This window comes from Drosophila persimilis, unplaced genomic scaffold (genome assembly GCF_003286085.1).
Source record: "Drosophila persimilis strain 14011-0111.01,24,50 unplaced genomic scaffold, DperRS2 tig00000572-arrow-pilon, whole genome shotgun sequence".
NCBI lineage: Eukaryota > Metazoa > Arthropoda > Insecta > Diptera > Drosophilidae > Drosophila > Drosophila persimilis.
Genome location: NW_020825321.1, coordinates 3,109,040 through 3,126,372, shown reverse-complemented (window position 1 = coordinate 3,126,372; position 17,333 = coordinate 3,109,040). Strand labels below are relative to the sequence as shown.

At 38.7% G+C, this 17,333-nt stretch overlaps 1 protein-coding gene across 9 annotated transcripts in view; it reads right to left on the bottom strand.

Annotated features, from left to right (window-relative positions):
* Positions 1–17,333, bottom strand: part of LOC6602744 (zinc metalloproteinase-disintegrin-like batroxstatin-3) — a 513,201-nt gene that overhangs the window by 94,584 nt on the left and 401,284 nt on the right. For 4 of the 9 annotated variants that reach the window (XM_026990250.1, XM_026990255.1, XM_026990254.1 and 1 more), the window contains exon 18: positions 11,568–11,667. The exons of 2 other annotated variants lie outside the window; for them this stretch is intronic. In XM_026990250.1, coding sequence (XP_026846051.1) covers positions 11,568–11,667 — 100 coding nt within the window. Of the gene's footprint in view, positions 1–11,528; positions 11,668–12,321; positions 12,424–17,333 lie in introns of those variants that run through there. 3 more of the 9 variants (XM_026990252.1, XM_026990253.1, XM_026990257.1) reach the window with 2 other exon arrangements.

The following is a 17,333-nucleotide window of genomic DNA, read 5'->3' as shown; positions in this document are numbered from 1 at the left end:
GCCACTTGACGGCGCAGTAATTGCATCGCCTCTTGTAAGATGCAGTCATTGCAAGTCAACGCCCATATATTTATATAAAAAAAAGCACTTACTCTAAGAAACAAATATTTAAAAAATTTTTAAATTAAAACAAAAAACAAACACCAAAACCCATATATTATTAAAAATTTTTAAAGTCAAAAATATATTGGAACAAGTAGGTTCAGTTCGAAGTGTTAATACAGTGTTTCATAGTGTTATAATTGAATATAGTGTGGTGATAGTAAATATGTGTACATATGGACAATACGTGCATGATGTGTAATTACTGGGAGTGTGGGTTGTTAAGATCACTTAATTCAATAAGTCCCCCAAGTATTTTGTGAGTGACTTAGAAAGTATAGACTTTTGAAAGACTTATGCACTTATTTGTGTGTAATATTAGTTTTTGCGACCTTGCTATGACAATATTATCAATCGTGGAAAAAAGAAATAATGAATTATAATAATAATAATAAGAATTGTGATAAGTTAAACACTGGCACAATGGGCGATTTAAGAAATCTAGTTAGAAACAGTCTATCTCAAATGTTCGGTTCCCGCTAAACTTTTGTATGTCTAACTAATCAATATTTACACAGCTGTGCGCTCTCAAAATGAAAAATCTCTACCGAAAACTTTTTTCTTCTTTGGCAACACGTCAGTATTGTAACATTATTAAAAAAAGGTGATTTTTAATTCACATTGAGTTATTGTTGTAAGTAGACAAAGTGGGCATATCTATGTATATTTTTGTGTGTTCTGTCCACTGGTAATGGATATTTCCGTGTAGTGAAACTAGTGATTTTGTTTAATTTAATAGTTTTGAATTTTGTGGTTGTTACATATAAAATTTGTCTGCTAGTTTTTACTTTTTTTTTCTTCTTTTTTTGTAAAGTGAAATGTGGACACTCATGGTATCGAATTAAAGCCGATGGCGCATATTCAAAATCTTAAAAGTCAGCAAACGTCTCTTTTTCTTACAAAAAGAAAGAATTATCATTGCATTGGGCATTGGGGTCAGAAAACAGTACTTTTGTCACTATTAGCACCAAACTTGAATTTGGCAAGTCTTCTTTAAACAATTTTATACAAAATTTAAAAAACGTGGTTCAATAAATCGGTTCCTCAGGAAATAAGTGGAAGAAGCCCCCAAGGGACCGTCAAAGTAGGATCGCATTCTTAAACGCTTGAGCATAAAAAATTGGCCTAAAATGGCATAGGATATCAGAAAGGAGTTTATTCACTCGGTAAGTACCGATATTAGCACCAAAACTGTACGGTGGTATCTTCAGGAGACAGGACTTAACGGTCATCGACTAGCAACAATACCACTTTTGATACAAAACTGCTCCAGACAAGGCGCCGTGAACTGCTCTTTGCCACTGTACAAAATTGGTCAGGAATTTTTTTTTCAACTTCGTTCTTGTATTGTCCTATGATTTATTCAAGAAAGTTGGATTTTTCTAACGATGGGTTATTTTAGCTAAGATAAGATATATATAGTGGGGCCAGGAAATAGTCCTGGAAATAGTCCTAGTTCAAATCGTGTATGAGAAAAGATAATAATAGGCAACATCTAACTATTCTAATCGAATTTAAACTAATCTATATTTATGTAGTATACTATAAACATGGGTTGTGGGTTGATGCAACATCGATGCAAATAATATTTCTTGCCGATGGTTTACAGCTACTCAATATATCGCTCTGATCGGATTGAATTAATTGTATGTTTCAAAACATTAAGACAATATAAGCCAACAATAAGTATTTAATATTCTTTTTACTAAATTAACGATATTAATGGATATTGGCTAGAGTATTCTCTTGATTCTGAAATTCATTTTTTTTGTGGTATTTTGATTATAGTTTGATTATATATTTGATTATAATCATGTATAAGTTTAAAACCAGTCTCGGCTGTAATTTGAAGCATCTTTAATGACTTCATTATAATGCCATTCTAAAGGATCTTTACTTAGGAGGCCTTTGGAAATGTTGAGCGATCGAGCACTAGCAGCAAGAGGTGTTATAATGGGAAATCTTTTTCTTTTAATTTTTAGAGTTTCATAGACATTTCGACTTCCCCGTCGTCAACATAAAATGACAACATTTGTTCGACCATTTTTCTTTACTCAATGTAGGATTCTTACAGCCATTCAAGTGCAATGTTTTCACAAATAAGGACTGCAAAAATTATGCAGATAGGGAAATTTGTATATGCATACATATGTAGGTAAAGAAACATTCAAAGAACATCTAAAAACGAGCGGGAACCTTGGTTTTCCGCTGGTTTACATTAATACGCAGTTAGTAAATATGTAATCATATGATTTATGTCACCTTTACCATGCTTTTTTTATACGTAAGCGTCGGAATCGGTAGGGAAACATAGAGAGAAAGATCGCTACTTAAGTTCTCATGTTAATTCTTGCACTTCGCTTATCATCTTTCCATCTAATGACCTATTTGATTCAAATTTTATTATATATCTCCTATACCTCCAACGAGGAAAAATAAACCTCGCTTCGACGGAATAAATAATAAATATTACAATAAACGTCGACAAGTGTGGTAAAACTAATAATTAAACCTCAATTTTAAAGGAGTTAAAGGGCAATCCCTCCCTGGCTTCCCACATCGACGTTCACAAATAAATTAATAATTAATTGAAGGAAACTAATAATTAGATCAAATAAAACACAGTATAAGCCGAAAAAAAACCATGTACGAGAGCTCTTTTTGTACAATTTTATTCAAGAATTTTGGTAATCGCGACCCAATATGAGATATTTAAAATCAAAATTAAATTCATTTAAAAAGTAAATAAATAAATAAATGAAAATATAAAAAATACAAATAAATTAAGAAGTTGCTAATGGGCGATAGTCCTAATAGTGACCTCAAATCCTTTAAGCGATCCGATAGCTTAGTTTCACTCTGTGGGGTCTGCAAGACCCAGGGGATAGCAAGCAAGAACATTCCGATAGCGACGATAGTTTACGTTTGTGTCTTAGGGGCCTCCGTTTGACTGGAAGCAACGAACGTTCCCCTGACATCATGGATCCGGCAACTTTCGCAACGGCTATACAGGCCACCATATAATAATCCCATATAGGATTGTTGTGTTCGACAAAAAAGGCACTGATGAGGCGGGCAATAAAAAGGAACGTCTCGTAATGGTCTTTCTGGAGCTCAATCAAAAAACAGTGGCCGAAAAATACCCGATGACAAGCATCTCAATGATCTTAGCAAACTTGGGTACTGCCAGATACTTCACAACACTGGACTTGAAGTCGGGATACCACCAAATAACCTTGGCGTAGCGCGACCGAGAGAAGACTTCCTTTTCCGTAAATGGAGGAAAGTACGAAATGCAGGTATCATTTTCCAGAGAGCAATCGATGATTTTTTGCGCGAACAAATCGGCAAAACATGCTACGTCTATGTCGATGACGTAATTATTTTCCCCAAGTCTCAAGATGACCATGTTAAACACGTCGACTGGGTGCTAAAAACCCTCTATGACGCCAACATGAGAGTCGCTCGAGAGAAGTTACATTTTTTGGCACGAGGACGGATCCTGAGAAGGCAAAGGCCATCCAGGAGTACGTCGAGACAACAACGTTCTTCGGCCCAAGATCATTCTTGGGCCTGGCAAGTTACTACAGATGCTTCGTGACAGATTTCACGTCGATTGCCCGACCGCTTTCTTAAAAAGGGGAAAATGGGTCCATCAGCAAATACAAATACAAAAAAACACCTATCATTTTGAGCGAGGTCCAACGACACGCCTTTCAGAAATTAAGGAACATTCTAGCACCAGAAAACGTAATATTGATGTACCCAGATGTAAGCTTCTGCATCCGAGCGGTCCTTTCACAAAGGACACTAAAGAACGGTGTGCGTCACTATGCTACTATTGAACGGGAGCTTTTGGCGAAGAAACCATGCAAAGAAACCAGGCAAGGAAAACCATGTCGCAGACGCATTGTCGCGACAAAACGTCAATGCATTGGAAGACAGCGTGCCACAATCTGACGCAGCAACAATGCACAGCGAAGCGTCTTTGACTTACACGATAGAAACGATAGACAAGCCTGTCAATTGCTTTAGGAATCAAATTGTCCTAGAAATGGCGCGTTTACCTCTAAAGCAGATGTTTATTGTTTTTGGGGAAAAAACGCGCCATATAATAAATTTAACGGACAAAAATTCGATTACTGAGGTCGTGAACACCACAGTAAACCCTATGGTTGTATACGCAGTGCAATGTGGTTTTGCGACTCTAGCTAGTACGTACTTTTCCGTCGATCAACTTCTGGCATTGCAAGAATCTGGTCGCAGACATTTTCAATGAAAATGAAAGAAAGGAGATTGTCACAATCGAACACCATCGAACACATAGAGCTGCTCAGGAAAAGATAAAACAGGTCTTGGCCGATTACTATTTCCCAAAAATGACTAAATTCGCAAGCGAGGTAGTTATGAATTGCAAGATCTGTTCTAGAGCAAAGTACGATATGCATCCAAAAAAACAGGAGTTGGGACCAACGCCAGTTTCGTCGTTCACTGGAGAAATGCTTCACGTCGAAGTTTTTTCAACAGATAGGAAGTACTTCCTAACATGCGTGGACAAATTCTCGAGATTCGCCATTGTACAACCGATAGCTTCCGTCACGATTGCGGATATAAAGGCCCCACTATTGCAACACTGAACATTTTCTCCAAATCTAGACAAATATATTGCGACAATGAACCATCACTGAGCTCGAAACAACTTTGCAACTGGTGCACAAAGACAATCTCAGGTAATGCCCCTACGCCCATACGTGAGCTTTCGACTTAGCCCACTATGTTTGACGCTCCATTTACATTTATACCTAGAGACTGGATCACAGATTACCAAGCATCCTTTTTTTCCATTCCTTAGGTTAATTCACATGATACTCCTTCTGGTGGCCTTAGTAACCGCTCACATAACAGACTACTCACATTCTGGCTACGTACCGATACTGGACGGCGACATACTCGTATGGGACGAAATAAATTACCTTAGGCATTCGTCAAACTTAACAAGTTACGAACGAATGGCGGACGGGACTGCAAATTTCACCGAGATGTTTCCACAGTCGCACATGCGAAAACTACTAATGGTGGATACCGACCATATCCGAAATATGTTAGCCACTATTAGAGTGCACCACTGAGTTGCTAGGAGCCTAAATATCCTGGGCTCGGCCTTAAAGGTGGTAGCCGGAACTCCGGACGCGGACGACCTATAAAAGATACGAATAAACGAGGCCCAACTTATTGAATCAAATAACAGGCAGATAAGCATGAATTCTCAATGTTAGGAGCAAATCAACCGCTTATCAGACACAGTCAATAAATTGCTAGAGACAGCAAAGGGAAAGAAAATTGACTCGGCTCACCTGTACGAGACCTTGCTGGCTAGGAACAGAATGTTGGCATCCGAACTAAGTAATCTCATGCTCACCATTTCCCTCGCAAAAGTTAACGTAATCAATCCGGTCATATTAGACCATGATGACTTAAATTCTTTTTTCTCTAATCAGCTCACCAATATTATTGTACTAACATTTTAGAATTATCTAAAATCAAAGTTCCCCAATCAAATAGCATAATACTCTTTTTCATTCAATTTCCTAAGATTAAGTACATTTGCAAAAAGATAACTACTTTCCCGGTCGCCCACAACGACACCATCCTTTAACTGGATGATAACATCGTCGCCGACTGCAACTACCAGATAGTAACAGTGTTGGACTGCAAACAGACGACCACGAAAACATTCTGCGAAGCCTCGACAATGGACTTGCATACAAATTGAGTAAATTACTGCCCACTGAAAAAATTGTATACTTTTTAAAACGGAAAGATGTACATTAAAATAATTTAAGCACTCGCTTTAAAAATGACTTGCACCATCTTTTCGGCAGATGCCACATTTACATTGTTCGAAGCAGCAGCCTCTTAAGTTTTCTGTTATCGCGCTCAGCCTATGTACGATCTCAGTGCAAATACGCACACACCTATGTAAAGTTATTACTTGCTATAAGCCACTGCTTCGAGCCTTCTTTCTGTCTAGTCGGTCGTTCCTATTCGAGGCAGTCGATCTGGATTACTCGTTGTCGCCCAAAACGCCTAACACCTAAATCTAAGTCCCCGGCCACGGCCTCGAACAAAAAACACACAAACAATATCAAACAATAAACGTCGAATTGTAACCTTAAAAACGGAGCAATTATTTTTTGTAAATTTTGGAGTCAGAGTTGCCAAAAAAGCTCGACAGCTTCCAAAATACATTATGACATTTTTACATCAACTACTGCGTTGCCAGACACTTAAATGCTACAAGAAATTCAATAATTAATTTATTTCAAGCTGAATGTTAGGGTTAATAGTAATTTTTTAGATCGGTTTCGACGATTAAGACGATTTATATCGTAAAAATATATATTTTTTTTGAGAAGAGTTAAAATTGACAAATCAAATATTTGCGCGACGTATTTATTTGTATGGTGTGTTTTTATACTATACATTATAGGCTTCGGTGAACTTTATCTGTTGAAGTTCCAAGTATTGAGTTTAAATTAATATGCGCACTGTGTAAGTATATAGAAGCTGAAGCGTTCTAAAAGGCTTGCAGTCAACTCTGGTAACAACTCTTGTTTTCAAAAGTGGAACTTCGCAAAGGAGTACTCTAACCATTAAATAATACAAATTCCCTACTTTTGCATTAAAGTGGAATTTTAGTTAATTAGTGTTGACTTAAATGTATATAAACATATTTTACTACCTATTTTCTGAGTTTCCGCTAAAAGCCAGAGCCATATAGCCTGCTCAAGAGCTCAGAGTTTCCATAGGAATCATCGGCGGGAAATTTTATTTTCCGCTCAAGTCGCCACCTTGAACGTTTTTAAATTGAACTATAATCTTTGTATTTTATTGTTTTTATACCGAAAGATATACTTTTAGACCCTGAGGTCTTAAATCCCAACACATTTTTATCGCACGAACAAATATGCCGAATTCTAATTTACATTTCCCATTAGCATTTCCCAAATGATGTATGTAACATCCAGAAGAAATTTTCTCGGTGTTTTCCTTTAAGGTTTTCGGCCCAATAAAGTGAAATATTCTATATTTCTGGCACAAGCAAAATAGAGGGAAGAAAGCGAGTTCAAAAAAGCCGATTAAAGGAATTTGATATTGAAAGGAAATGTACTCTACACAAGGCAAAGTCGATTTTGTGGGCTTCGAATGATAACAAAGTAAATAGAAGTCGACCCCTGCCGTTTATTTCCCACAGAATCGGTTTTCTCCAATATTGGCGGAGCTTCCAATCTTGACAATCCCAGAATAAATATGCATTTATAGATATTCTGCTTACTTTGATTTTCTTTTTAATTTTGTAAATAAAACGCATATATTAAATGTACCCCAGCTAGTAAAATATCTGACAATTTCGTTAGCGAAAATTCGTTATACGCCAGCATATGTAGATTGTATCCGCATACTATAGATGGCCGAATTGTTCATAGTTCCCCATCTGACGAATAAAATTTTCCGACATTTTTGACGTGAAATTGTGGACATTTGACGAGCCAAATTGTCACCCAGATTTTAATTATCATAATACAAGACATTATAATGTCAGCTGTGTATATGTGTACACTGTAACATATACTATGTACATAACTAGAAATGTGTGTGTGTCTAATAAATAGAGACAATCAACAGTCAGACACTAAGTACTCGCGCACACTGTAGCTGACAGCGCAGCCGAAATCGGCGCTGAAATTGGAGCTGAAAGCTCAGCTGATGTGAGAGCTTTTTTCAGGCAGAATTAGCTCGCAGGTGCGTACATTGTCGGCTGATCTGATTTCTGGAAGTTAAAAGCCGTTGCCTCCCTTTGTCTCTCTCCTTAATAATTATTATTATAATATTATTATTTACTTATTACATCACATCAAGTACAGTAGCCAGACGGAAGTTTTCTTCGTTTTTTTTTAATTCCGTGTATTTCAACCACATTTCTGTTGCGTATTGTATTCGTATTACTTTTATTTTACGAATTATTATAATAATTTTCAATTATTATTATTATTTATAATAATAAACATTGTGATGTCTTTCGAGCGTTTACTGTACTTGGGGACATAGTATTTTATATTTATTATTGACATATGAAAATAGTACATAATAAAACATTTTTGCCCAATATATCGCCTTCCAGAAATTATAGAAATAAAACTATTTGAATGATTTTTAATAATCCCGCTTATTCTCCAGCGCTGAGTTAACGGTAATATCGCTTAACAATGTTTCGCAGTTTCAATACACTTGAACAAAATCAGCAATCAGCTTGCTGAAAAAACAAAAATGCTTGTTCGATCAAACTAAGCTGAGCTGATTTTAGCAAGCTTTTTCAGCTTTCAGCTCAGCTAGTTCTGCAGTGCGCACTTGCACCGGTGCAGTGTGTTTGTTTTTTCAGAGCCTATAAATAAGCTTTCAGCTCCGATTTGAGCTACAGTGTGTGCGAGCCCTAAAACGCCAGCATCCGTCGAGCTCTCGTATGTTCTCATATATACATATGTATGTACATGCGGGTCACTCCACACGTACCACGAAACTATAATACCTGGTACTCAGCTTGTATATAAGTATGTGATCTTATGTAACTCATACAATCAGGCGGGCCAGACGTACCGCGACAACAGAATACCTGGTACTAAGCTTGTATATAAGTAGACTAGTCGGCATGATTATTTTGACGAAGTAAAAATCGTGTATTTTGTAGCATAACTTTTTTGTGACTTTATTAAAAGTTTTTGATTTATTTTTCTTTTAAATATATAACTAATAGAAACTTTAAAATAAGGAAACAAATATCCAGTAAATTTTGAGGGATCTCCGGAGATATCGCTTGCCAAAGGGAAGTGAGCTCAGAAATTGTCTTTTCTCTCGTTTTGTTGAACGAAACTGTTCACTATCTAATTAATAAGTTTAAAAAACATAATGGTTTCAGAAATGTAACCAGATCAGGCGCCATGCGGAAGCCAAAGGAGGATATATATTAAATTAAAATTTGCTTAATTCATTCACTTTTGTAAAGCTTAAACTTTGTTATTTAAATTAAACAATCTTGTCAAAATACTTATGCCATACTGTGAAATTACTTATTACTTAAAATCTTTTTGAGTTTGAATAAAAATATATTTGTTTCCTTATTTTTAAGTTTCTATTAGTTATATATTTAAAAGAAAAATAAATCAAAAACTCTTAATAAAGTCACAAAAAAGTTATGCTAAAAAATACACGATTTTTACTTCGTCAAAATAATTGTGCCGACTAGTTTATGTAATCTGATTCCTGCACTTCTTCTATTCGATTTCCACCTCATGGGAAAATATTTTAGCTGTTTCCATATCACACCGTTCGTTATATCTTCTCTCTTTCTCTCTCTCCGCCCAGCAGCGATGGGCGTTTATCCATGCCGCGCCGTACTGATGAGCAAGATAGGTAGAGACAGACAGACAAAGAGAGTGAGCGGAGAGAGAGTGAGAGAGAGAGAGCGAGATAGCAAGCCCGAGATTGCTGAGTGAGCAATGGGAAATGATTTTCTTTATTCTGGCTATAATAATGAGCCGATATGATCAAAATTTTGCAATCTTGATTATCTAGATAATACATTTTTGATAGCTCTAATAATTTTCTCGTATATTGAGGCTTAGTGGTCCAAAAATGTATAATTAAATTTGGATTTATTTACTTGCAAGATTTTTTAAAACTAGGCCAAAATACCCAAGCTACGCTAAAAAAAAACCAAGCTTTACTATAAAAATATAATCTAAAAAAAAAAAAATTAATTTTGATGTCCTGGATTATACAACAATTTTTTTAATTACAATTTTGGATTCTTTCAGAAATAGTCGGCATAGTTCCAGTTAAATAAGATGTCTGATTTTTTTACATAAATCGAGAGCGAAAAATATTATACAGCTTATAGTATGTACTCAGGACACACTAGTAAACAACAAACACACTGTATTGCCGCAACTGCGCAAACTGCTGGAACGAGAGTTTGGAAAGATCACCACGGACAAGCTAAAATTTGTTTGATCGATCAAGCATGTTTATTTTTATATCATAATGTTTCTGATATCTACCACGATGGTAGTAGAGACATACTATTAATATCAGAAAACAATTTAATAAAAACATAAGGACATATTGCTGATGATTTCTACAAAAAAAAAAATATCAACTTTTGAAAGCTTTGCTACGCTTTCAACTATAGCGTGAACGACGTTTTAAAGCCGTCGAGAGATATACCGGGCCTCGAGGCATGAGGTTCCAAATGAGCCTTTCTTTCCTCAATCGGGCCTCCAGATATGTTAAAACTTTTCAAATGCTTCAATTAACCCATTACGGTCTGCTCCTAAACGGCGCGTAAGATTTTCATGAAATTTTAAAATGTTTGCTTTGGAGACCATAGAGTTGATAGAGCCATTTGATAGAGAGTTGATAGAACATTTGTTTACTTGCGCAAGCTTGGGTATTTAAATAGCAAAATACTCTTTTTTCGAAATATGTTAATGTTTTTCACGAAATCTTATTATTATTTTCATCTGGTTGTTAATCCAGTTAAAGTTTTCGACATAGGAACATAATTTTGCTTTCGGTACTGTATATACCCGTTTGGTATTTATTTAGTACATACATTAAAATTGTAATTTTCATTAGACTTGGCTTTTGGCCAGCGATATGTTACGCTGTTAAATAATTTCTATTGCACAGACGACGTCCGAAACTGTATAAAACGATTGCGCGACTATAATTTTTTGGACCACTAAGAAACCTGTCTTTTGGGTAGCCCACAAAAAACTATGCTGTACGAGAATTCTCCTTCTAGATCTATCTTTAGTCTTTACATTACAAGAAAATTATATTATTATTACAAGCTGGTGAGTTTGTCGCTAAAATTCAAACTATCATAGTTTTCATGAGTATTTAAACACCCATTGGACCTTATTGGGCTAACCCAATTTTTACAACTTTTCTCGTAGATGTTTATCCTATATTTTCCATTTTGTGAGCCGTGGAGGAACGCTTTATCTAGATATATATAGTGATTTTACTAAATAAACATATATAATTTGAGTTGTATATACAGATTTACATATAATAAGATGTGTAGATACTCTAGTGCGCTTAGCGCCGATGTTGTAAGTGTGTTAGAAATGATATATTATGAAAATAAAAATGACAATAACGCACATGTATTTAAAATTACGACACAGAAAAATATATCAAAATGCGAAATAAATTAAAAAATTTACTGTTTTTCTTTTCATATTTTAGCAAGTGTTGTTTTGTAATTTTGAAAATTATTTTCAAGGTACTTTTTGTTGTTTTTTGTGGTTGTAATTTGTATTTGTATTTAGAGCTGGCTTTTTCATTACTTCTTTTCAACTAACCTCAGACACAGGGAGAAGTTTCTATGTACTACAACTGACCTGTAGCACAATGCCATTAAGGTGAATGTTATAAAAACGAACCCTACAACTGACATTAGAACACCGACTAGGAACACTGTATTTGAGCCGTGGTAGTTCTCTATACGAGACATATTTAGCCGTTTGTTTCGATACGTGCGCAAATGATTTAAAAATTGTGTGTGATATGTGTGTTAGCATACGAATGTTGCGGATTTGGTTTAATCGACCATCCGTGTTTTCCCACATTTATAATGTGGCATACAAATTTAATTTATTATTGTATTGAGTTACGTTGTGACACGCCAGGTGATTTATTGAATTTGCCGTTGTAGAGAATTCGTCGGTTTTATTATTACAGATGGGTTGTGGGTTAGCCGAAAAAAAACAAGCAAACAAACAAATTTTGTACGCATTGTGGGAAACATAATTAGAAAATCTATATAAACTATCATACCTATGTGGGTCATAATGTACATACAAATTTTGTTGATCTTAATTGAATTAAATATTTATTTAGGCCTTTATGTAATGAGATAACACAGAAAGATAAATATATATGCACCTGAGTGCATACATAAACATGTATATTTTAGAACCACACTTCTTCCCCCAGTGCATTTGTTTTCTGCCAAGAAGTTCAGCCTGAAAATTACCGTAAAGTGCAAATAGTGCAACCAAAACAGAAGTATTTTCACAATTGCACTGCAGTAATATTTTTGTTTAATGTTATTTGAGTATTCTGTTTTTTTGCTTCGTTTGTTTTTCTATGACAATGGTAATCTTTTTTGCACTTAATCTAATCTAATTTATAAAATTTGTAATATAGAAATTTGGAGACATAAATATTTGTTGGGTACACCATCCCAGGATTTTGCTGAAATGGAATAGAAATTGTGTAAAATAAACCTTATAATTTTAAACAAAATAAACTAATTACAAAATAGACAACAACTAATATTATGCCCCCCAGACTAAAGGCTCTATTAAAAAAAGAGGTATTTGAAAAATATCTTATTAAAATACAAAAAGTGATCCCTTCATTTGCATTTTTCGCACAAATGCTGCGCACAGTTGTTTGTGTTTGAGCATATCAGTTCGAAGTGTAAAAAATAAGAACTGTACTGTTTTTTTTTCATATTTTTGCAAGTGTTGTTTTGTAATTATTTTCGATCAAAGACGAGAAAAACGCCATAAAACGGGGGCTTTGCCGACCCCATATCTAAACTTATATTGATACATTACTCATGTTAACAGAATATTTATGTTTCATTAGTTTTAGATCACCTGGAAATACGAAAAATAAAATGGAATTGTTACATATTTTATGTTACATATTTATTGTTACATAAAAATGGCGACAAAATACAACTTTCTGTTTCCTATAGATCCAGATTAATTTTGATGATGCATCAACTCAATGAAGTACTCCAGCCGGTTAGACAGCTGCAGCATCAGAATGAACCGCAGCGGGAGGAGGTTCACCACGAGCAGGGGTCTCGAGGAGCAATCCCGAAAAGGAAGTCGTCGAGTACGACTGATGGACCGATTCCGCCACCAAAACCATTTCTGGCTCGCTTGGGGCGAGGTGGTGTTGGCCCGGAACCGTCTTCAGGACTAGGGGTGACCGCATCCAGTGAGCAGCATCAACGGGGTGGGCATCAAGCGCGAAATTGGCGGCACCCGATAACACTCAGATACTCGGGTCAGGGTCGTGGCGAGAGTAGGAGAGCTAGTGGGATTCCTCGAGAAGATCCGCATCCAAATCCGCCGGGTTATAGACCTTGGCCACGGTGGGGGTGGTTTTGTAAGGACGTAGACAAAGCAGACTGCGCATCTATCTTAATTGCACAAGCACTTGTCATGAGAGAAGACTATATAAAGATGGCGAAAAATAGAGGCGAGCTCGAGTTCGAGCGCTAGTTATATATACTCTAATGTTAATTCTTGCATTCTGTATATCGTCACTCCACATAATGATTTGTGCATGCCGCACCGTCAGCTAAATATGTCTCTCTCTCTCTTCCTACTAAAAAAGTACCATCCAGACGGTATGTCTCACTCGCTCCGCCAGGGTTGCCATTTGTCAAGGAAGAGTGTGAGATAAAAAGGGAGAGTGCAACAGAAAATCATTTTCTTCACTCTGGCTATAATAATGATCCGATCTGATTCAGCAATCTATAATCGTTATCCTCTATTGTTTTAGGTTTTTCCGTATCTTCGAAATTGTGAACTACAAACGTTTTCGACTTTTGTGGAAGCGGAAGAGGGCGTGTCAAAATTTTGAAATACACTTATTTCAGTGTGATACCACAGGAGTTTGAACATAGATTTGGTTGATTCAGCTCTTATAGTCACTAATAATCTAATACAGGGTATGTATACTCTTTTATAATCAAGAAGAAAAAGGTGAAAGATCATTTGTTCTGTGTAATTTGTCAAAACCAACAAAAAAGAACGATCAATAAAACATTACAAAATTATATGTTTCTTCTTTGAAATATCTGGTCGTTCTTTAAAGTTATTCTCTATTAAAGTGATTTTTCTTCAAATAAAATAGCGAAAATTGTTTTGCAATTTTTGGTTATGGTATGTATGGTATAGGTATATTAGGCTTGCCCTTATTTGTATGGGTGAAAAATGAGTCGGAATCAAAAGTCTCAGGGTCTAAAAATGTTCCTTTTGTTATAAAACAATAAAATATAAAGTTTCAGCCTGATTCGACAACGTTTACAGGTGGCGACTTGAGGTCAAAGTTCAAAAATACGATATTTGGCCAATTTGGTCTATGGCAGCTATACTATATATTGCTCTGATCGGATTGATTTTTCTTTTGTGATTTAGAACCTTAAAATATAATCCAGCCATCAAAATGTCAGTCCAATTGGCTTAAATTTGAGCCAACAATAAATAGTTGTATTATATTAAGGCATTTTTATTATTCAATGGATATTGACTAGCATATTCTTTTGCGACGTTTAGCAACTTCTGAAACTAATCTTCTTTTTTGGTTAGTATTTGATTATAGTCCTGCATAAGTTTAACAGCACGTTCGGCTGTATCATTAACCACTTTTAAATTTTTTAATATGTTTAAAGCAGCTGTCAGCTGTCGGATGCTACAGGGGGATAAACGGATGTCGTGTTGGCTCGTCACAACTGTAGACTCGGAACGGGGCACAGGCGCCTCGCGTTCATGGCTTGCCCTGGTTCCAAGGCGACTGTGCTCCGCGTCATAGGATACAGGTGGGCACGAGCAAACCGGCACCCGCTGTAACTGTACACACCGTCGGAAGTGCGACTATACTCTTCCCGTGGGGGCGGCTGGAAACAGGACCTGGTACGGTCATTTCTCTGCCAGGATGCTGGCTAATTGTAGTCGGGCGGAGAGAAGAAAAATATCAGTGAAATAACCTCTATATGCCAAATCTAAATATACAAACAAAAAACACCGCACTCCTCCTAAAGTGCCGGAGGGAAAAGACCATCCCTCTACAAACGCATCTGGGAAACCAGTGCCCAAAAAGACGGGGAGGGAGACTAAGTCGGTCCACCGTCTCGAGGCAGCAGGCGCTGGGAGGAGAGGACCGAAAAACCAATCGGGCCAATCCACGTCGGGGGGACCCAAGGGCGACCCGGTTACCGGGGTGGCGGCCATGCAGAGCGATATCGCGGCTGGCAGACCCCTTGGGACCGGGGACCCCTTGACAACCCCGACAGGCGGCGCCTCTGCCTAGAAAGATAGGCCCAAGTTCCAAGACAAGAGACGTGCGGCCTTCATCCTGGGCAACGACGACCCGGTGTTCCTGGCGTCTGCCCAGGGAATCGAATCGCGGCGATGGGCCAAGACAGTCCTGCCCGACTACTAGCCAGCCAAAGCTGGCAAGGCCACACCCAAGGCCCCAAGCAAGCGGCAACGCTCGGCGGAGGACACCGCCACACAAGTCCAACAAATCCAAGTCGAAGAGGACGAAAACACTGCGACGGGCAGATTCCTCGGGACAAATGGCACCTCGTGGAAAACGAGCTCCAAGACCGCTTCCTCTAGGAGTTAGAGGAAAATGGAGGACCACCGCCCAAGTGCGAGGACGCCGGGTGGCACCAAGGCAGGGTGAAAGCCATCGCCTGCCAAGAAACTCGCTCGGCGGCCCTCTACGCGAAGGCGGTAGCACCGCTCAAGGAGGTCTACTCAGGAGCCCAGCTGGAGGCCGTGAAGTGGGAGGACATCCCCAGCAAGCCGAGGGGCAGAGCGTGGGTCTCGGCGAAGCCTGCAGAGCCGGATAAGATTCTCCGGATTCTGCAGGTCTGCAACCCCCACCTTCCCACAGCCGATTGGAAGGTGGCCAAGGTAGAGGAGAGCAACGGACAGAGGCGCCAAATCATCCTCGTCCTGAACGAGGAGTCGGTTAGACTTCGCCACGACACGGAGGGCACTGTGGACTACGGCTACAAGAAGGTAGTCATAGTACCGTACGACATAGTCCGACTCTAAGGGCTTGCAACCGACGGTCGAGCCAGACCTGGAGCCCCGGAGATCCCTAGCATGGAAATGAAGCCTGTGTCTGTGTCGTTGTCGGGGCATCAGTGGTGTCGGATGACATCCTAGATGGGTCCGTGTCAGACGTGAGCGATCTGGGTAGAGATCTAAACTACATCGGGGTCGGGGAGGAGCTGGACTCTTCGGAGAGCGACCACGACTAGACAATGGTGGAGGTGAACCTCAGGAATGTCACTGATACTCCTGCAGATGAACCTCCACCATTGTAAGGCAGCATGCGCTGCTCTCTTGCTCCACCTAGCCAAGGGTGGAGCCGACATAGTCCTCATTCAGGAGCCCTGGATCCTCGAAAACAGGGTCAAACCTACGTAGCTGACACCGCAGGTAAAACTTGCACCTGCATCCTTGCAAAAAGAGATTTGCACTTATTTTTGCTCCCAAATTTCAGCAATGAAGACCAAACAGCAGTGAGCGTCGAAGGCCAGGGGTGCTCACTGAGAATCTGCTCCACGTACATGGGTCACGACCAACCAGACCCCCCTTCACAGGCGCTCAGGGCGCTAATCACAGACTGCGAGGCCAAGGACACTGGCCTAATCGTAGGGTGCGACGCCAATGCATCCACTGCCAGTGGGGAAGTACTGACACCAACTATTAGTGACCACTCAGATGGTCCTATTAAATAGGGGGAATGATCCCACCTTCATTATTAAAAACCGCAAGGAGGTCCTGGACCTCACACTTGCCTCTCATGAGTTACATGGGAACATCGTATCCTGGAGGGTCCTGGAAGAGCACTCCTTCTCGGACCAGTACGTGGAAACCGTATTCTCTTTTTCACTACCGAGACCAGCTCAATTCCGGAACCTTAGGTGGACAAACTAGGCTCGATACTCAGACCACCTCTGTCGTGTTCTCCCTGAGACTCCACCTGAGGAGGAGATTTCCAGGGAAGCCACGACTCATCTTGTTAAACTATTTACCGATATTTACTCATTACCTGCAATGAGGCGCTGGATAAAGCCTCGCGCTTGCGAAAAGTTCTCTCGAAGACTACACCCACTCTGGGCTATCTGAAGAATGCGGACCAATCATGGTCAACGTCCAGCAACGAGTCGCTAAATCTTCTCCTTAGCACCCACTTTCCCAACTGATTCACGCTGGACAAAAAGCCACTAATTGGCTCAAAAGGATATACGAGGGAATCTTCTTCCATGGATATATCTCGGAAACCTGGCTTCATACCAAAGTCGTCTTCATCCCCAAGGCAGGCAAGCCCTCGCACACTGC